This window comes from Pseudophryne corroboree, chromosome 3, assembly GCF_028390025.1.
Source record: "Pseudophryne corroboree isolate aPseCor3 chromosome 3, aPseCor3.hap2, whole genome shotgun sequence".
NCBI classification, from domain to species: domain Eukaryota; kingdom Metazoa; phylum Chordata; class Amphibia; order Anura; family Myobatrachidae; genus Pseudophryne; species Pseudophryne corroboree.
In genome coordinates, this window is record NC_086446.1 from 795195286 (window position 1) to 795220440 (window position 25155).

The window sequence follows — 25155 nt, forward strand, 5'->3', positions numbered from 1 at the left end:
TTTTTTTTTTTCTACTACTGCACATGTGTCATTGGCCCTCATTCCGAGTTGTTCACTCGCTAGCTGCTTTTAGCAGCATTGCACACGCTAGGCCACCGCCCTCTGGGAGTGTATCTTCGCTTAGCAGAATTGCGAACGAAAGATTAGCAGAATTGCGAATAGAAAATTCTTAGCAGTTTCTGAGTAGCTCCAGACTTACTCCTACACTGCGATCAGCTCAGCCCGTTTCGTTCCTGGTTTGACGTCACAAACAGGACCTGCATTCGGCCAGCCACTCCCCCGTTTCTCCAGACACTCCCGCGTTTTTCCCTGACACGCCTGCGTTTTTCCGCACACTCCAAGAAAATGGTCAGTTTCCGCCCAGAAACACCCACTTCCTGTCAATCACACTCCGATCACTTCAACGATGAAAATTCTTTGTTCGGACGTGAGTAAATCTACTAAGTTTTGTGCTAAATTACTTAGCGCATGCGCACTGCGTACCATGCGCATTTTGCCTTAATCGCTCCGTTGCGAAAATCGGCAACGAGCGATCAACTAAGAATGACCCCCATAGTTCCACCACACACGCACCCCAAAGTCCCAGCACACATGTGTATCCGTTCACATGGTCGACCATGATATGGTCGACAGTCATTAGGTCGACCACTATTGGTCGACATTGACATGGTTGACATGGACACATGGTCGACACATGAAAATGGTCGACACATGAAAAGGTCGACACCTAAATAGTTAAAACTCATGTCGACCTTTTCATGTGTCGACCATTTTCGTGTGTCGACCATGTGCCCATGTCGACCATGTCAATGTCGACCAATAGTGGTCGACCTAATGACTGTCGACCATAACATGGTTGACCATTCATACCGGAACCGCACACATACACCCCCAAGTCCCACGACACCCCACAATCACTCCAGCTGTCTCCCTGCAGAGATGCAGCTGCTGACGCATGCAGGGAGAAATGTATTGGAAATTCCTTGGTACTTGGGCATGCCTGGGTGGTGACAGGGAGATGGCTTAGAGCACGCACAGTGTCGGTCCAACTTATGGGTGTGTCGGTGACAGTGCTGACATACACAGACCCTGCACCACTCACACTCACGCCACACACAGAGAAGAGCTGTGGCAAATTTCTAAGGAGGCACCAATCAGCATTTCAGGGTGTACGTACACTGAAAGCGGGTGTCTCAGTCCTTGAGCAATCGGATGTACACAAGGGAAGGACTTTGCTGCAAGCGCTCCTGTGTCCACTGGCGTACCTGTAATGGGTGCAAGTTGTGCAGTGCACAAGGGCCCCTGCATCCTGAGGGCCACAACGCACACCCTGCACCCATTTCTTCAATAGTTACCCCTTGGCAGCAGCGGATCTCCACAAATCCTCTGCACATGCGCAGCAGGAAGATCACCAGGAAAATGGCCGCCCAACCATGTTTCCGGAGACCTGAGCATGCACACTAGACTCTGGAACAGCACTAGGTTCTACTAGTGACCCTAGTGCTCAGAGTCTACTGCGCTGCCGGCTGGAGAGGAGGGGTCCCGGACAGAGACAGCACGCAAGCCCCTCCCCTTTTAACACGCCCCTGCCTGCGACCATATCTGAATGAGGCCCAAGCGCTTTGATCTCTGCCTGATTATTACCAGTTATTTATATAGCGCACACATATTCCGCAGCGCTTTACAGAGACTATTTGGCCATTCACATCAGTCAAGAGAAATATCATTATTTTTATTATTATAAAAGAAAACATTTAAGCAATGGGATTTACAGTTTCTCCAAATCAGTCATTTCTTTGAAGTTAACAAGCTGAACCTCTCTCTGGCCTCTGTGACCCAGCAACACCCCCCTATAACGCCGCCGCATGAGGAACTTGTGACCGGCTGATATGAGTGCTGCCAGCTGTGCGGATCCCCCGAACTCTCAGTGTCCCCAGAGTAATTAGTCACAGAGCTTTGTCACAACCACCGCCTGTAATCCAGCCTCCCGGGCGGCCGCACAACAGTCCCGTACAACAAACAAGCGTGTCTGTGACATTTTGCGAGTTCATAAATCTCTCAGTATACCGTACACGCGTGTGTAGTGACCTGTGCGCACTCCCGGCTCTGATACCAACTGTGTTTATGAGCAAACCACTTGTTAGGCCATTAACGGCGACGCCAACTTGCAGCGAAGCATTGCGATTTTAAATTGAAAGCATCTTCCGAAACCAGGGTGACCGTGGCAACCAACACGACAACGCGTTCGGATTCATTTGTTTATTTGTGAAATGCATTTGGAAATCTGTGTTACATGTAATTCTGCCTCTATTCACAGTGGCAAATGCAGGATATCTAGAGGGGGGTTTCCAAATGCCGTCCGCAATCTCCCATTCTGCGGAGCATAGTAGCCAGTGCAGGAGTCTGGGGGAGCGGTAGAAGATCCTAGTAACGACCCCAGACATTAATGTAAACATTGGTCTTTGTATATACTGGATACTGTATGGAATACAGTATAAATATTAACACTTTATATTTTCTTTAGTATAGGCTGTATCAAACGTATTTAAATACTATAAATAAGATAAGTGGTCAGGAAAAGGTTAAACATCCCATAATAAATAAATACACAAACATAATAGAACCAGTCCTGCACTTTGTAAGCACACATTCTCCCACCTCATGGTAAGGCTCCTGTCTCTTCTTCCTGGCAGCTACTCTGTGGTCCAGTGAGTGAGGACTCAGATCCACACACACAGCAAACTTGGTAGAAGAAGATGCTACCACTGGGCATGTGTATCAGCTCTGCTCTGTCCATCACTGCATGATGTGGTGGCAGCTCTAGTAATCGTATTATATACCATTGCTATTGTTATAATTTGAGCCACTTACCAAGAGGAGGGGGGTTTCAGTGGCAAACGCAGGATTTCTAGAGGGGGGTTTCCAAATGCAGTACACAATCTCCCACTCTGCAGAACGTTGGAGCAATTGTAGGAGTCTGGGGGAGCAGTAGAAGAACCTAGTAAAGACCCTGGACATTAATGTATACTGTATGGAATACAGTATTAATATCTAACACTGTAGATGATCTATAGTATAGGCTGCATCACACATTTAAATAATATAAATAAGTGGTCAGGAAAAAGATTAAACATACCATAATAAATAAATAAATACACAAACATAATAGAACCAGTCCTGCACTTTTTAAGCACACATTCTCCCACCTCATGGTTAGGCTCCTGTCTCTTCTTGTCCAGTGCTGCTCTCTTGTCCAGTGCATTGATTGTGGATTCACACAGCAAACTTGGTAGTAGAAGATGCTACCACTGGGCATGTGCAGCAGCTCTGCTCTGTCCCTTAAACTGTATTATGTGGTGGTAGCTCTAGTTATCGTGGTATATACCACTGCTATTGTTTTCATAATTTGAGCCACTTGCCAAGAGGAGGGGGGGGAGGGGGGTTCCGGGCAACCGGACCCCCCCCCCCCCCCCTCGGTTTGTCTATGGGTTTCTGGGCAACCAGAAACACCCCCCCCCCCCCCCTGCATTTGCCTATGATTCACTACGCTGGCAGCTAGCAACAGAAAGATCATACCAAGAATTCCATGATATGTTTTCCAGGAAGAAATATAATTTAAATAAATATATATACTCGTATATGTGTGTGTGCAATGCCTGAATGTATCTCTCTCCTACTGCCCATGGAGTTTTCCTCTAGCGATGTAGCTCCAGTAAATGTACATTTGCGCAGTCTTTTGCTGGCAACCCCAATGCTCGGTGTTTATGTTTGGCTCTGTACGTCGCGGCCCTCCGCAAAACCTTCAGCACTTAAATAAGGAACAGGCTTTTATTAATGACTGAGGCGAGGGTCTGAAGGACTCACGGCGTAATACGGAATATGAAAATCAATAACTTCTCAGAAATGACATTACGCAGGTCGGAGTGGTAGAACAAGAGACTGGTGACATTGCCAGCGTAAACACTTCTTATCATTAACCCACTGTTTCCGGAGGCGGAATCAGGGCCACGGATAAGACATAAGGGGGTTAGGGGATCAGGATATGGGAAAGACCCCAAAACGTAAGTTAGTGTATATATAAAACACAGTATATTATTGATAAAATAAGACTCTCACTATAGAGGTCCTGATTGCAGTAGCTGAGATTGCCATGAGGTTGCACATACCCCTGGCTCTTGCAGTGTGTTCTAGTGCGGCGCATTTCGCCTAGCACCAGTGCGGCGCGTTTCCCCCAGGCCGAGGATCTTCCTCCCATCCTGGACGCTCTACACATAGAACATCACAGACAGGAACAGAAATCCACCATTCTTATTGCTCTGTGCAAATATATGAGACGCATTCCTAAATATGATAATCCTGGAGCGGGGAAGCATTGGCGTTTCTATAATGGGTGCAATGGGTGCGGTGCACACGGGCCCCTGGGTCTAGGGGGGGCCACACCTCACCCATTGCACCCATTTTAATACTTACCTTTCCGGAGTCCAGCGCCGGGAGCTGTTATCGCGCCGGAAATCGAAGCCAAAATGGCCACTGTGCATGCGCGGTAGCCAAATTGGTCTCCGGATCATGGCGGAGTCTACAGCGCCGTGCAGAGGAGGGGATCCACCCGGAGGTGCACACGGCCCCCCTCCTCTGTAGAAACGCCCCTGCGGGGAAGTTTTATGATGGCGGCAGGCCTGTGTGCAGGAGAGAGACCAGTGCCGCCACAGGCAGCCCAACGTGGCTACAGTAGTTCTGTCCAGCCCTGGAACCCAGAACTCATCAGTGTTGTGTTTCACTGGTGATTGCAAGCTCTTTGGAACAGAACTGTCTTCTTTATTATTTTGGCTAATCTTTAGCTTTATGTGTAAATTGAAAGTTTATACCGTTACCTTTATATATTTATGTCATTTGTAATAAATTGTATATACTTTCATACATAGCTGTAAATAGAAATGTCAGCTCTTGGGACAAGCAGGTAAAATTACTCCAGCCAAGCGCTCAATCATAGCCTCAATTTGAACCTCTGACCCAAGAAATACGTCCCATGTGCAGAAGACAACATGCACCATATTTCCCAATGGATTACTGCTATAATGGCGCCTGCAGCCACAAGGGCATTGCTTCATATTACATTATTGATTACAGTAAAATGGAATATATTCTGAATATTCTATAGTATATTGTAAATTAGAGCATTCTGGAATATATTATGTACTGTATATGTTATTATGGTCTAGCTGTTATGTCGGGATCTGGTCTTTAGATCGACAGTAAGTAGGTCAACACTGTCTAGGTCGACCACTATTGGTCGACAGTAAGTAGGTTGACAGGGTTTCTAGGTCGACAAGGACTCTAGGTGGACATGTTCTAGGTCGATATGACAAAATGTTGACATGAGGTTTTTTTTTTAAAACAAAACTTTTTTTGGACTTTTTCATACTTTACGATCTACGTGGACTACAATTGGGAGCGGTAACCTTGCCCGAAGCATGGCGAGCGAACACAGTGCACTAATTGGGGTTCCCGGTCACTCTACAAAGGAAAGAACACCCAATAAATGTAAAAAAAACTCATGTCGACCTTTTTTCATGTCAACCTAGAGTCCCTGTTGACCTAGAAACCATGTCGACGTACTTACTGTCGACCAAAAGTGGTCGACCTAAGTCTAATCTACCTAACATACCACACCCATTGCGTCTGGCTTTCTCACTCTCTCTCTCTTTCTCTTATATTATAACTAGGTGCTTCATCGCGCCCTATGGGCGCTCTTCACACCGTCGCAAGGGGCTACGCCCCCTTAACCCTTGCATGCCTTTCTGGGGTTCAATATTTGTATTATATGGAGTATTACCTGCATTCCTTTGTTAGTGGTTAAATATTGCACAATGAAAGGGCGTGCGATGGTGAAGGAGGCGCAGCCACTTGCAACGGCGTGAACAGCACCTGCAGGGCACGATGTACAGAATATAGCGGGTGCGGGGGAACTGCGGATGGGGGAGGGTGTCTGTAGATGCTGCGGGTGGAGGGGGGGCGGAAGCGGGGGGGGGGGGCGGATGGGGAAGGGTCGGGAGGTGCTGCGGGTGGGGGAGGGGCAGATGAGTAGGGGAGGGGCAGAGGAGTGGGGCTGCAGATGGGGGAGGGGTCCGGAGGCACTGCAAGTGGGGGAGGGGCAGGGGTGCCACAGGTGGGAGAGGGGCAGGTGCAGGGATGTTGCGGATGGGTGAAGGGTTCCGGAGGTGCTGTGGGATGGGAACGGGTGGGGGTGCCGGGGGTGGGGTAGGGGGTCCGGAGGCACCGTGGGGAGGGGAGGGGCAGGTACGGGTGGTGCGGCGGATGGGGAAGGAGGTCCGGAGGTGCTGCAGGTGGTGGAGGGGCAGGTGCGGGGGTGCCATGGGTGGGGGAGGGGTGGGTGAGGAGGGGACCGCGGATGTATGAGGGTGTTTGCAGATGCTGCGGGTGGAGGGGGGCAGGTGTGGGGGGAGACATATATGGGGGGTGGTGGATGGTGGAGGGGGTCGAGGTGCTGCGGGTGGTGAAGGAGCGGAGGAGTGGGAGCAGCGGGTGGTGTAGGGGGTCTGGAGGCATAGCGTGTGGGGGAGGGGTGGAGTGCCGCATGTGGTGGAGGGGAAGGTGCGGAGGTGTGATGCATTGGGGAGGGGTCTGGAGGTGCTGCGGGTGCTGTACCTGCCAAAAAGGTAGTTGGAGGGTATGCAGTAACAGGGCCAGGACAGGGGTGACAGGGTCAGAACAGGGGTGACAGGGCCAGGACAGGGGTGACAGGGTCAGGACAGGGGTGACGGGGCCAGGACAGGGGCGATGGGGCCAGGACAGAAATGACAGGGACAGGATAGGGGTGACAGGGCCAGGGTAGGGGCGGCAGGACCAGGACAGGGGTGACAGGGCCAGGATAAGGGTGACAGGGCCAGGATAAGGGTGAACGGGCCAGGATAAGGGTGAAAGGGCCAGGATAAGGGTGACAGGGCAAGGCTAGGGGTGACAGGGACATGACAGAACACAGGGCACGGGAGAGATTGGTATTAGGAACATAACAGTGGTGACAGACAGATGTGTCTTACCGGAGTCACGGCTGCTGCTGTTCCACTCCAACCTGTTGGGATCTGCTGCTGGTGGAGACTTGGCGGGTCTAACTCTCTCAGGCTGGAGTCCTGCTTCCTCTGCCCGTCCGCATCCCTCCCCCCCTCCTCAGTCACACACCGCAGACCTCGCGCATGTGCTGGGCACTGTGGTAAGGGGAGACTGGGAGTGACTGGTTAGCTCCCAGGAGACGCTGCGGCTGGAGGGAGGAGGGGGTCGGAGCCTGCAAGCAGCTCGGACTTCGCAAGCGCTGCCCACTGGCTAAAGTGTGTGAAGGAGTTGGGCGCACCTCACTGCGGGTGGCAGCGCTGCAGCTAGCGGTGGGGTTGCCGGGGCTGGAGATAACAGAGGTAGTACGGAACCTGCACAGCGGCAGGTGCCCCACAAAACTGCAGCTAAGAAGCGTGGAGTGTGCCAGAAAGTGACGCTCCTCCGCGCCAGAGAGACCCTGCTGAGTATGCCGATGTGGGGGGTCAAGCACACAGTGAGCCAGTGCCCGTCTGTCTGTACGGCATACCCCTCACACACCCCCATACCTCCCAGCTGTCCCAATTTTCGCGGGACAGTCCCATTTTTTGGGGTCTGTCCCGCTATCCCACCAACGGGTCGCAGTGTCCCGCGGTGGTGGGGGGAGGCGTTGGAAAGCTCCTGGAGCAGCGGTGAATAGTGGAGACAGAGGGAGAGGGGGCATCAGGGGGCACGGATTAAGGGGGGGTTCCAGCAGCAGAGACGGATTAAGGGGGGGGCAGGGGGTACGTACCATGGGCACCACAGTTTTAGGGGGCCCCCTGGCTGGAGTAGCTCTGTCCCAGCTCAGAAGCTCCCCCCGTCCTGCCAGCAACAGCGGCAGCATTGTGCTACAGTCAGCACACGCTGCTGCGTGTTGGCAGGTCTGTGGTGTTACAGGGAGGCAGCAGTCTCCCTGCTTTCTTCTCCCTGTGCGGGTGTGTAGGGGGGAGCGACCACCTCCTCTGGATTTAGCCCTAGCTGAGGGGCCAAAATTCCATTAAAAAAAAAAATTCCCGCAATTTGCATAAGGGGCGTGGCCTCGCAGGCGCGATTAGGCAACGCCCCCAACCCCACAGCAGGCACAGCAATGAGATAGGGCTCCCCAGTCTCAAGTGCCCTGGGCCCCCCGGACTCATAATCAGCCCCTGGAGGCATGCCAGCAGCTCACAGAGCGCTGGGCATGCCCCATCACTGACGAAAACGGGGATCCTCCCATGAAGACACGCCCCCTTTTCGTTGTCCACACCCCCTTTTTGCAGCGTGTGTGTCCCTCCTTCTGCCTGAAGAAAGCTCCTGAAGAAAGCTGGGAGGTATGAACCCCTGCCTGTGCCATGCCCATACTATCTGCTTCTGCTCCTAGTCTCGGCCAGATCTGTGACTCATTTGAATAACTCCGCCCAGTGTTGTGACTCCGCCCAGCATTAGCAAATGAATCACAAAGTCACAGATCTGGGCTATTATATAGGAGATACTAGGGAATATATTATGCATACTGTACATAGGGGTCGTTCCGAGTTGATCGTAGCTGTGCTAAATTTAGCACAGCTACGATCATCTTCCCTGACATGCGGGGGCACGCCCAGCACAGGGCTAGCCCGCCCCGCATGTCAGTGCTGCCCCCCCCCCTCCCCCCGCAGAAGTGCAAAGGCATCGCACAGCGGCGATGCCTTTGCACTTCAAGAGTAGCTCCCGGCCAGCGCAGCTTTAGTGTGCTGGCCGGGAGCTACTCGTCGCTCCCCGGCCCGCAGCGGTTGCGTGTGACGTCACGCAGCCACCGTAGCCCGCCCCCCCAACGGTCCGGCCACGCTCAACGCCGCCGTCCAGCCCCCTCCCGCCCAGCGACCGCCTCTGCCTCAGAGGCAATAGCTAGGCAACGACGGCTGCCATGCGCAGGCGTACTGCGGTGCCGGCGCATGCGCAGTTCTGAACCGAATGCTGCGCTGCGACAAACTGCACCGAGCGATCGGGTCGCAATGACCCCCATTATACTGTGGATTAGAGCATTGTGGAATATATTTTATATATAATATTATGGATTGGTGTATTATAGACTATATTACGTATATTAGGGTTGGGTACGTGAACCCGGCGGTCATATGACTGTCACCGGCATCCTGACAATGAGAACGCAGACAGGGGACGGGGTAATTATTTTACTCCTCCCCTGTCCCCTACCCTAACCCTAACCCGCCTGGGGTGGTGGCTAGGGGTTAGACTCCAGGGGTGGCGTGAATATTATCTGCTCCATTGTGGATTACAGAACGCAGGAATATATATACGTATGTTATAGATGATCAGTTTGACAATTCTAGAATATATTATGTGTATTATATACTGTATTATGGAGCACAGAGTATATAGCACAATTTGCCATTTCACTTATATTTCCTACTATTGAAACCTAAAATATATCGCACAGCAGCTGCTGCTCTGCAATATGGAGTCACCGCGAGTGACGTGCGTAACTCCCACCGTGCACCCTGCAGAGCAGACCTCGCATCCGCATGAATGGGGCAAAGGTGGGACGCCTGTAGGAACGCGGGGGAGGATTATACGTATGGGGAGATGATTCATTCCTGACTTCTAGCTGCCTCCTGCTATTAGCGCAGGTGGGGTGCGGATGGAGACATTTGCGCCGGGAAAGAAGACATCGCACATTTTATTCCGCCAGATCCTGGGACAGGGGTAGAAGTGGGAAGTTTGTGGCCCAGGTCGCGGACAAGTAGGAATCTCGCTCACCTTGTTTCAGACGTCAGCTTTAAATACGAGTTCAAATTAATTGTCTTCCAAAACAACATGGATAAATAATAACAGCATGGAAACGACATTGATGAGATCGGAGGCCCTTTTGTGCAAATGCCTCTTTGTACACCAGCGTTGCCCAGACCTTATCGCCAGCCGGCTTATAACCACTACCAGGGAAGCCATCAGGGGAAGACTGCGGGGACTGGTGTTCCAGGCCCTTACAGAGAGAGGGGCCCACCCCTGGCTCCTACTGCCAATACCTGTAGCACTGCACCAGTCTGTGAATCAACAGCAGTCTGATGCACAAGGAGGACGTTCCTGTAAGTCCACAACACTCCCCCTATATGTAATGTCACAGAGGGGCCCAGTTTATTTTGTCAGTCCCGGGCCCCATAATTTCTGGTGGCAGCCCTGACCACTACCATCTAACCATAAGACTCCGAACTGGCCCATTACAGGGGTGATCTGCGATCAGTATGGCGAACCCTTTATTATACTCAATGAGGCGCAGCTGAGCGCAGATAGCCCTTACCTCCTCCCGCTGCACAGGCACGGAAATAGATGCGTATAGTCGCAATGGGGCTAATGCATAGCCGTACGCCACTCTATGGTGCGCCTGCCCCCACACTTGTGCCGCTAATCCATCATTAGCGCATGCCACCTGCTCTATACGTGCTGCATATGACACACATCATGCGAACAAGCGCATTGTTACTTTATCCAACTTGCCTTTGAGAACGCCCCATTACAGCTCAGTCACCCCTATTTAACGGCAAGCGGAGATGCAACAGGCTCTGCACTGTCTGTCCGCTCTGCTGCGGAGCGTCCGGTGCAAAACAACAAAGATGCACAGACGCAAATAAGATCAACTCTACATAAGGCGCAATACTTTGTGTCCTTCTTTCATACGCATGAGGGCGTCACACCAACACCATGCCCCCAAGTCCCTCCCCCATCACTGGCGCAAGTGTCAGAGAGCAGCCAATGAACAGGAAGGTGGCTGCTGGACACTGGCGCAGGGTGAGTGGTGCACACGTGGCCCCTTGGCTGCAGAGAGGAGGGGGCCCACACGGTTTCTGCACACAGGCCCCCTCCTCTCCTAAACGGCCCCTGCTGCTGGGTGCTTCCTGAGGAGGCAACCTGAAAGCTAGGACAGAATGCTGTGGTGTAGTCAGGCTAGGGACCAGGGGCTGGCTGACAGCTTTCAGCCTGGGGGGGGGAGACTCAAGCAAGTGGCCCAGCTTTTCACAGGGAATGCAATGTAAAAATGGCCCTGGAACACTTAAATTGCACTGTCCCGGGGGAGCAGATGGCACCCTGCTCCCCTGGCCAGCCAGCCCCTGGTAGGGACCATACTGCCCCCTCAGTCTTGCACTCCAGGCACGGGCTCCGGTCGCACACTCCTGGTTACGGCCCTGTTGATATGTGAACGGATGATCTAGTGCATTTCCCCCCAGCGGGATTTGCAAGGAACACTGCACATGTTGCCTCACAGTTACTGACGGCAGATCTCACGCTGCAACTATCTTCTGAGACGCATCCTCTAAAAGGGGTCAGAAGTGTCACCTATTATGTCATGGAGACACCCCTCTGAGGCATTAAGGGTAATCAAATGGACGCCATTAAGTCTGGTCTGCAAATCTTAACCTCATACGGCGTAAGTGGCGGTTCCAGGCTTTCGTCACCCTTATTGGTGCCGACATCTGCGCTGTCCTCCACGCTGACTCATCGCGTTATAGTGATGGCAGCAGAGAGGCGTGCGTACGGCCATTAAAATCTGTAACGCCGCGCGTTGCGTCATCACTACATCAATATCACGGAGAGAGGGTTAATAATGGTCACAATAAATCTTTGCTATTACTCTGCACAACACTCCTATATTTGATTTGATAGCACAGAGCTGCCGGCGTCGTTTTAAAGGGCATTGCTCCCCCTAGTGGCCGTCAGTGTGATCTCACTCTGCACAGCTCAGTGTTTTTCTCTTGTAACATTACAGAATTTCTGGGTATCCTGAGGACCCTTCAGGCTAGTCCTTATTTCTTGCCACCGAATGCTCATTTTATTGTCATTTAAGTTACGGGCGGGTTGTACTAAGCATCGCATCCGCAATGCAATACATTCCACCATTTATCAGGTACATACTGGCGTTAAAAACTCTGGTATGTACTTAGAAAAGTGATTAAAATTGCAAAGGACAGCTCGCCCGATAAGATCTGTCCTTTGCATGGCGCCGCGGAGGGTGTGGCGTGCTGGCAGGGATCCGATTGAATCTATCTCTGGGGAAATGCAAAAGGAAATCTATAGGCTTCTATTGGATAACACCACATAGATCATACATACGGTAACGCGGCCAAAGCTCAGAAAAAGCGAGTTTTGGGTGCATTTTAGGAGACCTCCTATAACGCCTACTATGCACGGTATCAGAGACGCCTTGGAAAAGTGCTGGGTGGTCTTGGCCAGTAACTGAGAGATAGCTGAGCGGACGCCCAGAGATCGCGGTGGCGACTGTGTCGCTGAAGTGTTTGCGTATCCAGTCGCCAAAGCAGTGGGCCCGGTGCAATAACGGTTGGGGCATAGGCAGCTTTAGTGACCTGTAAATGGAGGGACGGGGCAGAACGCTGACCTGACAGAGACCTCTGATTTCATCCTTTTCTAAATAGGGTTCCGCAGTGTGGGGTCTACAGTATATGTCTCCTGGGACCCAACAGCGCAAAGGACGGGGTTAAGGGAAATGTTTTCCAAAGTAACACTGCAAGGAGGACTGGAGGTTACTTATCCTTTCACCATTTAGAGCTGTGCACACCCTTATGGTCCCTGGACGCAGAATAGACAATATAATGGTACGTGCAGGATTTTACAACAGGTAAGTGGGAAACGTCTGTAGCTGAACATTAAAATCATTTAATTGGCAATAGACATCAATTCAGCCTTTGTCTGCAGACTGTGTTACGCAGCCTGTTGCTAGGAGATTAGGATGACTAGTCTCAGGGCTATTCGCGCTGACACGAACTGCTTGCACTCTATTTATAAGAACTGCACATGTGAAACAACATGGGGTAGCGATACTCAACCTGGACCAGCAGGGAACCATGCTTATCATCAAAGTACATAATATTGTATACTGTATTATAATATGGCTTACCATACTATCCCTTTAAACCGGGAGACTCATGAATTATACAGGTTCTGTGGCTGGCTGACTACAAGCCTGTATTTCACCTGGTTTTAATCAGCCACAGAACCTGTGTATTTTAGGAGTGTCCTGGTTTAAATGGATAGTATTGTAAGCCTATATGATATTTCCATTTGTCTATTAAAAGGTTTTCCCAAACTAAAGCCCTGAGGCACCCTAACTGTCCAGGTTTTAAGGATATCCACACTTGTTTACAGATGGTATAATCAAACTGACTAAGGTAGTAAGTCACCTGTCTTTAAGGATAGATATCCTTAAAATCTGGTGCCTTGAGGACCAAGTTGTGGAACCACTGTCCTATAATGTGATAAATTCAGACCAGGTGGAACAATTCTTTCCCTTTGACTGTAATGAACGTTTCTGTGCATCAAGTAAAGAAAACAGGTGCACCTTCGGAAAGAAAATAAAAGTTTGCTCACAAGTTTCATAAGGCTACACGTAAAGTACTGTAATGTCATATGAGATTTGTTTCTGCAGCAAAGGCGCCCTGAGGTCCGCGCTATAGGGTAATCTGCTGAGCTCGCCACAATGGCCAGATTGTCCTTGCAACACCGACTGCAGCACATTAACCTGCCAAGCTCGCCACAATGGCCAGACATGCCTCTGTAACACCAGATACAGCCTAGTATCCTGCCGAGCTCGCCACAATGCCCAGATTGTCACTGCAACACCGGATGCAGCCTAGTAACCTGCCAAGCTTGCCTCAATTCCCAGATTGTCACTGCAACACCGGATGCAGCCTAGTAACCTGCCAAGCTTGCCTCAATGCCCAGATTGTCACTGCAACACCGGATGCAGCCTAGTAGTAACCTGCCGAGCTCGCCACAATGCACAGCCTACAGTATCTCAGCAACACCGGCTGCAGCACAGTAACCTGCCGAGCTCGCCACAATGCCGAAATTGTCACTGCAACTCCGGATGCAGCCTAGTAACCTGCCGAGATCGCCTCAATTCCCAGATTGTCACTGCAACACCAGATGCAGCCTAGTAACTTGCCGAGATCGCCTCAATTCCCAGATTGTCACTGCAACACCAGATGCAGCCTAGTAACCTGCCGAGCTCGCCACAATGCACAGATTGTCACTGCAACACCAGATGCAGCCTAGTAACCTGCCGAGCTCGCCACAATGCACAGATTGTCACTGCAACACCAGATGCAGCCTAGTAACCTGCCGAGCTCGCCACAATTCCCAGATTGTCACTGCAACACCGGATGCAGCCTAGTAACCTGCCGAGCTCGCCACAATGCACAGATTGTCACTGCAACACCAGATGCAGCCTAGTAACCTGCCGAGCTCGCCACAATGCACAGATTGTCACTGCAACACCAGATGCAGCCTAGTAACTTGCCGAGATCGCCTCAATTCCCAGATTGTCACTGCAACACCAGATGCAGCCTAGTAACCTGCCGAGCTCGCCACAATGCACAGATTGTCACTGCAACACCGGATGCAGCCTAGTAACCTGCCGAGCTCGCCACAATTCCCAGATTGTCACTGCAACACCGGATGCAGCCTAGTAACCTGCCGAGCTCGCCTCAATTCCCAGATTGTCAATGCAACACCGGATGCAGCCTAGTATCCTGCCGAGCTCGCCTCAATTCCCAGATTGTTGCTGCAACACTGGATGCAGCCTAGTATCCTGCCGAGCTTGCCTCAATGCACAGCCTACAGTATCTCAGCAACACCGGCTGCAGCCTAGTAACCTGCCAAGCTTGCCTCAATGCCCAGATTGTCACTGCAACACCGGATGCAGCCTAGTAACCTGCCGAGCTCTCCACAATGCGCAGCCTATCCCAGCAACACCGACTGCAGCACAATAACCTGCCGAGCTCGCCACAATGCCCAGACTATTCCAGCAACACCGACTGCAGCACAGTAACCTGCCGAGCTCGCCACAATGCCCAGACTGTCCCAGCAACACCGACTGCAGCACAGTAACCTGCCGAGCTCGCCACAATGCCCAGACTATCCCAGCAACACCGACTGCAGCACAGTAACCTGCCGAGCTCGCCACAATGCCCAGACTATCCCAGCAACACCGACTGCAGCACAGTAACCTGCCGAGCTCGCCACAATGCCCATATTATCCCAGCAACACCGACTGCAGCACAGTAACCTGCCGAGCTCGCCACAATGCCCAGACTATCCCAGCAACACCGTCTGCAGCACAGTAACCTGCCGAGCTCGCCACAATGCCCATATTATCCCAGCAACACCGACTGCAGCACAGTAACCTGCCGAGCTCGCCACAATGCCCAGACTATCCCAGCAACACCGACTGCAGCACAGTAACCTGCCGAGCTCGCCACAATGCCCATATTATCCCAGCAACACCGACTGCAGCACAGTAACCTGCCGAGCTCGCCACAATGCCCAGACTATCCCAGCAACACCGGCTGCAGCACAGTAATCTGCCGAGCTCGCCACAATGCCCATATTATCCCAGCAACACCGACTGCAGCACAGTAACCTGCCGAGCTCGCCACAATGCCCAGACTATCCCAGCAACACCGTCTGCAGCACAGTAACCTGCCGAGCTCGCCACAATGCCCATATTATCCCAGCAACACCGACTGCAGCACAGTAACCTGCCGAGCTCGCCACAATGCCCAGACTATCCCAGCAACACCGACTGCAGCACAGTAACCTGCCGAGCTCGCCACAATGCCCATATTATCCCAGCAACACCGACTGCAGCACAGTAACCTGCCGAGCTCGCCACAATGCCCATATTATCCCAGCAACACCGACTGCAGCACAGTAACCTGCCGAGCTTGCCACAATGCCCAGACTATCCCAGCAACACCGGCTGCAGCACAGTAATCTGCCGAGCTCGCCACAATACCCAGATTGTCGCTGCAACACCAGCTGCAACCTAGAACATTGCAGGCAGTGATATAACAAGACTTGGCCATCACATTAAATACAGCAACATTTCAATCCACAGGTAACATTCGTGTCACACTAATATTGAATCTCCAATATAATTCAGGTGATTGCCGTAGGCTACATTCGCATAATAACTTTCTATTGATTACTTTTCTCCAGCAGGTGGAAATGAGATCAGCCTCGCACGGAATGAGTCTCGAAAATGGATTAGTGTACTAGTATTTGAATAATACAAATCAGTGGTAAAGCAGGGAGAACGCTGGTCCGTGGGGCCGGCCTGCAATACTGATTGTCATCAGTCATTTACATATTGCAGAAGGTAGCCAGAAAAGCATCGCCACGGCTGACAGCGCATATGAATCATTGCGGTTCGGATGCTTTAAAGATGTCTAAATTATACCTATTCCCGCCTTAATAACTGGCTTAAAATAGCTCTTCCTTTTTCATTCTTTTCTAGTGAAAACCACATGTAGATCACTTGGCGGAACAAACGTAATTACAGTTTGAATTCAGGGCAACGCTCAAAGCTGGTATAGAACATCTACCGGAACATTTATAAGATTATTGCAACGTTTATGGAAAATGTTCATTGAAGGGAAAGCTGAAACATCCCCCTGATTAAAGCCGCACAGAACACACTATAACTCTTCTAATTAGAACAGAAATTATCGTTATATTTATGGTCTGTGATTAAGCTTATTGACTGGAAGCCGCATGCGTGACGTCTATGTGTCAGTCAGACCTTTAGGGTACAGTCTCCTACTGGAAAAACACACACAGTCATGTTAGGGGTGAAACCTCAGAGGGATTATTATATCTGGTGGATTCTTTTATCTGAGATGGTGAATTGCAAATAGTGGTTATAGTATTAGCTTATTGGTTTATTTAAGAATACTGATTATATATAGAGAAGGAGTAGAGTTTGTCGCAGGCAGTGGTGCAAGTAGAATTTTTTTCTTAGTGGTACTGATAATGAAAATGGGCGTGGTCATGTGTCATGAAGGGGCGTGGTCACATGAAACTAGGGTAGTGGCCACATGACAATAGGAGCATAGCCACATTATGCCACACACCATAATGCCCCTTACACATTATTCCAAACACCGTAATGCCCATTACACATTATGCCACACACCATAATGCCATTTACAGATTATTCCAAACACCGTAATGCCCATTACGCATTATGCCCCACACCGTAATGCCCCTTACACATTATTCCAAACACCGTAATGCCCATTAAACATTATGCCTTACACCGTAATGCCCTTACACATTATTCCAAACGCCGTAATACCCATTACACATTATGCCACACCCCATAATGCCCCTTACACATTATGCCAAACACCATAATGCTTATTACACATTATTCTACACACCGTAATGCCCATTACACATTATGCCACACACCATAATACCCACTAAACCATTATACAACACACCGTAATGCGTATTACATATTATAACACACACTGTAATGCCCCCGTACCACCCTACTTTCTGCACTGGTCGCAGTGCATACCTGCAATAAGCAGAGAGACAGGGGTCTATGTATTAAGCCTGGGAGAGAGATAAACTGGACAACAAAAAAGACCTACCAACTCCTGTTATTTTTCAAACACAGCCTGTAACATGGCAGCTAGGAGCTGATTGGTTGGTACTATCTCTCCGTCCACTTTATTTCTCTTCAAAGCTTAGTAAATAGACCCCACAGATTGCTAGATAGCGCCTGACATTGATAAATAGACCCCTTCACGTGTTCCAAATGGAACACAATTGGATTTACTTATTAACTGGTGATAATGCTCTACTTCCGGCTATCCCATATTTATGGAGAGCTACCGGCGTGTCCTCGCCAGTGGTATTCCCCGTCGGAGAAAACATCCCGGAGCTTATGTTCTGTACAGCAGAATCTCACGCTAAATGTGCTTTACAACAGGTTTTTGGGTCACGCAGCTGTGTAGCTATAAAGCATCGCACAAATATTACAGCCCCGGACATCTGTAACCAATCAGATTTATCAACAGAAATAACAGAGCTCTTCCCAAGCCACCGGCGGAAATATCCGTCCAACATCCACTACAGGGCATCCGGAGTACTAGGAGGAGGGAGGGGGGGTGTAGGGAGAACTTACAGTCATTGATTATACTCAGGCAAGTAAAGAACAATATCTCGGGTCCCATCCCTCCCATGTGGAGACGGCTGGGTAACATTTCCATAGCACATACACAGAACTTTCCACGTATTGACAGAGCTGGAAACATTTAATGGATGTAACGAGTAGGAAACATTCTGTGCTTCTTGTTTTGGCTCTAATTGTTTAATCCAGGCCCCAATGATTTTGGATATTGCAGGATAAAGGAGTCATTTGTAATTTTTTAAATGTAAGAACAAAATACAGACTATACAAGAAACTCCACAGTTCCTTAAATTAGCATCTTCTAACTGTATAGTATATATGTCAAACTCTCTCCCCTTACACCCCATCTGTTCCCTCACCTACCGCAAGTGGCATAGGGGGTCATTCAGAGTTGATCACAGCAGCAAATGTGTTAGCAGTTGGGCAAAACCATGTGCATTGCAGGTGGGGCAGATGTAACATGTGCAGAGAGAGAGAGATTTGGGTGGGTTATTTTGTTTCTGTGCAGGGTAAATACTAGCTGCTTTATTTTTACACTGCAATTTAGATTTCAGTTTGAACACCCCCCACCCAAATCTAACTCTCTCTGCACATGTTACATCTGCCCCCCCCCCCCCCTGCAGTGCGCATGGTTTTACCCAACTGCTAACAAATTTGCTGCTGCGATCAACTCTGAATTAGGCCCATGGTTTCCATTTTAGTCCTATGACTATGGGGAGCAGGACGTGAGACGGAGTAGGGGTGGAGGGCGCAGAAGACACCGCCAAGCGCCACTCACAGCTGCCGCAGAAAGCTCGGTACATATGGAGGTTATGTACTAATACAGGTGCGGAAGTCGCCAGGTGCCTCTAAGTCAAACTTATACCTGACCAGTCAAACTGAATCATTATCAGAGATGTGTGTAGCGCCAACCTATTACCGAGCACCGTACAGAGAATCAGTCACATCAGTCCCTGCAAGGGGGCAAGAGCAAGGTGATCACAACAACAGGCTCCACCCCATCACCCAGCAGGGGGTGGGGCCATCATGACGCAATTCTCTGTGAATCCGCTAGGGGAAACAGAAGGGGTAAGATCACCGACCTTCTCTAGGAATCCAGGAGTACTGCACAAATTTTTGGGAGAGTAGACAAGTATGCAGAAGGGGCCCTGGCCAGAACTGAACCCATGACGCCAGTACTGTGAAACAGCAATACTAACCACTGTGCCGCCATCACTGGTGGTTTAACAATACATACAACATGGGCAGAGTGTAACTTACACATAATGGACGCAGTGATTTTCTATTTATGATATTGCAGGCACTTAGTTTACTAGAACAAGGGTTACCAACCACAGTCCTCTAGGCACACTAAAGTCCAGCTTTTATGGACAGTCATACTTGTGAACAGGTGACTTCATTAAGAACGTCAGTTATTTTAATCTAACCATCTGTGCTAAAGCATAGATATAATTAAAACCCGGACTGTTAATGTGTCTTGAATACTGAGGTTGGGAAACACTCCACTAGAAGTTGACATATTTGGAGGCATGAGGCACAAATTTCCTCATGCCTCAGTAATGTGTTTACTTCCTAATGAAAAGCAGGTCGGTCCATAATGTCTCCTCCTGCATTGTGTCTCGCTCCAACTTCAGTATCATTTGTTTACTCTTTAGACAGACTGCACATCCAGGGCTTATCAGCAATGCACAAGATCTCATACAGCCCGCATTTAGCGGCGGCAGTGTACCAAATGGCGCAATACCTAGGGCTCCCACCTCAGTGCAATGGTACGATCACACAGCGCCTGCAACAATATCTGGTATATCTCATATATATATATAATGTATTAATTGTTATTTAATTTTAATACAATTTGTGTCACAACTTATACATCAACACTTAGAAAGATATATATACACATACACACACACACACACACACACACAACGGCGGTGCACTACTGGGCTCAGACACATCTGCAGCTATTGCTGTGCAGAGATGTACCTGACTTCGGCATACGGTGCAGACACTGGGATGTCTGCCTCTCCTGGACTCTGCCTGTCAGCCTATTGCACGGAGACAGATTATTACAGATGCCCAGCGTCAATTACATAAGTAAATAATATAGTACTTGGCTGAGTCAGGCTCCGCGCATAGCGCTGAAATAATAGTGTTTACTGTCAGTCAAATGAAAGGACATGTGTCAGAGATAACACACTCACAGCAATCCTGGGTATACACATACATATTGATGTACTGAGTAGATAGATAGATAGATAGATAGATAGATAGATAGATAGATAGATAGATAGATAGATAGATAGATAGATAGATAGATAGATAGATAGATAGATAGACATTGATATACACTATATAGATACTGTATTTTGTGCTTATTGCACACACACATATAAATATTATACACACCTATAGATATAGTTTACATATATAAACATACCCATATAAAGCTCTTTCTGTATATATTTTTGCCGATTTTTTTGTATATGAATACCCTGCTTTATTTTTCTCTCAGTCATATATACATATGTGTGTATATATATATATATATATATATATATATATATAAAATCATTCATAGTGTCTTCGCAAACATTATACTAGTTTGCACCATTACTTTGCATATACAGTATAGTATGTTAAGACAATAGATATAGATAGATAGATAGATAGATAGATAGATAGATAGATAGATAGATAGATAGATAGATAGATAGCTACTAATTAGTTCAGTGTGCAAAAGCGTTGGCCAGTAAATCAGGGCATCCCCAATCAGCCAAGGATAGTTGGAGACACAAATGTAACCCTGCAAGAGCCCTTCCAGAGTACCTGCCACCCCTGCCAGAGTACCAGCCACCCCTGCCAGAGTACCAGCCACCTCTGTCCAGAGTACCAGCCACCCCTACCCAGAGTAACATCCACCCCTGCCACAGTACCAGCCACCCCTGCCAGACAACCAGCCACCCCTGCCAGAGTACCAGCCACCCCTGCCCACAGTACCAGCCACCCCTGCCTGAGTACCATTCACCTCTGCCCAGAGTACCAACCACCCCTGCCAGAGTATCAGTCACCCCTGCCCAGAGTACCAGCAACCCCTGCCCAGAGTACCAGTCACCCCCTGCCCAGAATACAAGCCACCCCTGCCAGAGTACCAGCCACCCCTGCCAGTGCCCAGAGTACCAGCCACCCCTGCCAGTGCCCAGAGTACCAGTCACCCCTGCCCAGAATACAAGCCACCCCTGCCAGAGTACCAGCCACCCCTGCCAGTGCCCAGAGTACCAGCCACCCCTGCCCAGAGTACCAGCCACAGCGCTGAATCCTAACATAAAATCTGCAGTTCCATCCCCACATACAGACTGACAGGATGATTTGGAGCTTTGGCCGCTCCTGTGAAATTACAGCAGGGGAACCATTTTTCCTGCCTCATCACCGAATGCCAGCACAGATCTCTGCTTGCCCTGTATGCCCTGACTGTGGGCAGCTCAGTGACTGACAGCACATACAGAAATCAGCTTTTTCCCTCTAACACTGGATACAGTCCCAAAAATAGGACAATATGAATTAATCAATAGATAAACTGCCGAGAGTTACATCATATCACATAAAACACAGTGTAATGAGTTAGGAAATAGAATTCCTGCATTATATTCTCCGCACACACCAATGCTGGGTACAAGGGCGCCCCCTGCTGGCGAGCTGCCATACTGCATCGTCCTACAATGGTAACACATGTCGGCCAATGCAGTTTATAAACACTGAAGCACCAACTTGTATTACATCTCACTCTTCCCATTTACCCACATGTAGGGGCTAATTCCGAGTTGGGAGCAACACAAAAAAATAAAGCAAATAACTGTGTACCTGGGCAACCTATTCTGCAATACAAGGGGGCAGATACATTAAATTTGCATGCAGAGTAAATACTGGCTGCTGTTGCATGCAGCCCACAAATGCTGAGACAGGTTGTTTCTTACAATGCAATTTAGAGTTCAGCCCCATAGTGCCAGCTACTAGCCCATGTGGCCAGTGCACCCCTAGCCCAGGTACCCTGTTTTCACCCAGATCTGGAGTTATTACATCTCAATTGCTCCCCTAAAGTTGCCTCAGAGACGGTTACATAGTGCCACATACATATACATACATATACAGTATATCACCTCCTTGTTACATTGTAGCAGCAGCAGCTGCATGCAGCAGAACGCATTAACCCCTTCCCAGCCACACCAGAGCAATGATCACACACACACACACTGGCCACTGTGGCCAGTCCCCAGTCCCCAGTGCCAGGAGCACAATGTCATGTCTGTGGGGCTTCTCTCAACTTGGGAGGAATCTGAAAGGAGTTAAACCATAAATCAGCCAGAGCTGTGAATAGCAGAAATCAGTAGTCAGGGCACATGCAGCAGCCTGCTCCAGGTACTCAGTACAGATATATACAGCAGCAGCTAATGAATGGGGTCTGCAAGCACCCTGGCAGTGTACAGTATGATGGGCACTCAGCTGGACAAGCACCATCTACATATCTATGCACAAAGGCTTTTCCCAAACTGGATCCTAAATGCACCCTAACATTCCATGTTCTAAGGATTGCCCTGCTTGTGCACAGGTGGTATAATCATACTGGCTCAGGTACTAATTTAGTCACCTGTGCGTAAGCAAGGATGTCCATAGCACCTGGACTGTTAGGGTACCCCAAAGACCAAGTGTGGGAACCACTAAAATCTATCCAACTGTGGGGAACTACAAGCCCCAGCATGACCAGACTGACATGGGACTTGTAGTTCCACAACGACTGATGTTTTGCTCATTTTATTTCGTTTTAATGGCTGAAGGATCTCATTCCTCCCAGTGCTGTCTCGGTGTATTCCCTGCAGCAGCCGTGATGGGGGAATGATGATGCTGTGTAATTACCTGATGGCTACCTGCAGATTATTGGGGGATTCGGGGGAAGCTCGGTGTGTGACTCAGATGGGGGTATTCTGTGCAGCACATGGGAGATGGGGGGCACTAGGGGGGGGTCTGAGGTGAGGGGTAAGTGACACCAATAAATAACACATGCCCCATCATTGACAGAAGAGGGTTTGGGGTACTCACACTGCTGTTGAGCCCCCCTGTCCAGTGCACCATGGCTTGGTTGTGGGCTGAGTCTCCAGTCAGGGGGAAGCTGGTACTGTTGAGTCTGAGTTCATCCATCCTGGCTCGGTTTAACCTGACTTCTTCTCTGGACCCCTTGGCTTCAGATCTCTTCACCTTCTGTCCATCTGAGGTGAGACTGGCCAGAGGATCCTCCTCATTGGGGTCGGTGGGTAACATGATCTCCTTGCCCAGTCTTCCCACCCCAGGCTGGTCTCTCCTCACCCTGGGAACCTTCTGCCAGTCCTGTTTGGGGTCACTGGCCAGAGGGTCCTCCTCATTGGGGTCGGTGGGTAGTCTGCCCACCCCAGGCTGGTCTCTCCTCACCCTAGTCAGTTTCTGCCAGTCCTGTTTGGGCTCACCCCCACTCTTTCCAAAACCAGTCCCTCTATGGTCTCCCCTGTTAGGGTCACTTGCCTTGTTGGGGGTTCCTGGGTGGGAGCCACTGATGAGCTGCAGTCTGAGGACCCCGGGTCTCTCCTGACCCCCATCACCCTCACTCGAGTTTTGTAGAACTTCTCTGAGCACCCTGCGCTGCCCCATGCCACCCTGCCATACTCCGTGGTCCCGCACCCGGATTTGGGTGTGACAGTGCCTGCAAGTGATGCCCCCACTGGCCGGGGCGCAGAGAAGGAGACAGATCCACAGGAGCCCCAGCGCCCCCGATGTGCAGCGCCCCATGCTGATGCCAGGGACGGTCCGGGAGTCTTACCCCAAAGCTCCGGTCCTGCTCAGTCTCATCTGCTGCTGCAGCCTTTGTAGTGGTCACAGAAATAGGGGTGCAAATGGGAAAGTGCTGTAATGTGGGATCAGGGAGGGGGGGTGGGGGGTGCTGGTGCCAAGTCTCAGAGCCCCACACTGGGCACACTCACTGCAATTCAGATGCCATTTGTCAGTGTCTCCCAATGCAAGGTGCAACCACAGAGCCCCAAATCCGGCAGCTGTGCCACTGGTATCAGGGCAGCACCCACAGCTGGTGATCCTAGTGAGGGCAGCACCCACAGCTGGTGATCCTGGTGAGGGCAGCACCCACAGCTGGTGATCCTGGTGAGGGCAGCACCCACAGCTGGTGATCCTGGTATGAGGGCAGCACCCACAGCTGGTGATCCTGGTATGAGGGCAGCACCCACAGCTGGTGATCCTGGTAAGAGGGCAGCACCCACAGCTGGTGATCCTGGTATGAGGGCAGCACCCACAGTTGGTATCAGGTAGAATCCACAGCTACAGCAGTGACACTGGTGTCAGGGCAGCATCCACAGCTAGTGCCCCTGGTGCCAGGGCAGCACCCACAGATGGCATCAGGGCAGCATCCTCCAGCAGCCTGGGTGCTCTGTGCCGTATTGCAGCCCGCTCAGTCCCAGGCACCGGGTGCAGCTGCTGCCCACACTACCCGGGATGAGATCAGCCAGTTGCATGTAGGTAGGTGTGAGGCTTCCCTTCAGCTGCTGTCATCACTGTGTGAGTAAGACTCAGAGGAGCAGGAGCTGCCTCCAGCTTGCATGGCAGAGGGAGCAGCAGGCAGCTGGGGCAGGGAGCAGAGCAGGCATCCTTGTGCAGATAGCAGGAGCTGGGCTGTCTGAGCTCTCTGGACCACTGAGAAGACTGAAGCACTCTGAGGGATGGGTGGGAGGAGAGGGGAGAGGAGGGGGACGTGTTCTCCCTCAACAAAAACTCCTTAGTTCTGTCTGGGTCATACTCAGCATCGCTTAACTCTTCAGTATATCCAGTGCAATGTGCAGCTAGGGAGAGAGAGGTAACCAATGGTATGCTGGGACTTGTAGTTCCACCACAGATAGAGAGGCACAGGTTGTGTAACCTTCTGCTGAAAATTAGACTGCTGTCCACTTGAGGGGGGATGGGGGGTGGGGGGGATCTGTGGGACAGCATGAAATGCTGGAAGTTGTAGTTCCACAACAATGGGAGGGAAGCATGTTTCCTGCCTAAAATGAGACTGCCACACAGTG

The 25155-nt window shown here is 50.3% G+C and overlaps 1 protein-coding gene across 1 annotated transcript in view; it reads right to left on the minus strand.

The window, feature by feature from the left end:
* Positions 1–24800, minus strand: part of LOC135056898 (VPS10 domain-containing receptor SorCS3-like) — a 1027710-nt gene extending 1002910 nt beyond the window's left edge. Inside the window, 1 exon segment of the mRNA XM_063962650.1 lies at positions 23153–24800. Within this exon segment, the coding sequence (XP_063818720.1) occupies positions 23153–23872 (720 nt within the window). The 5' untranslated portion in view covers positions 23873–24800.
* Between the last annotated feature and the right edge of the window lie 355 nt (positions 24801–25155).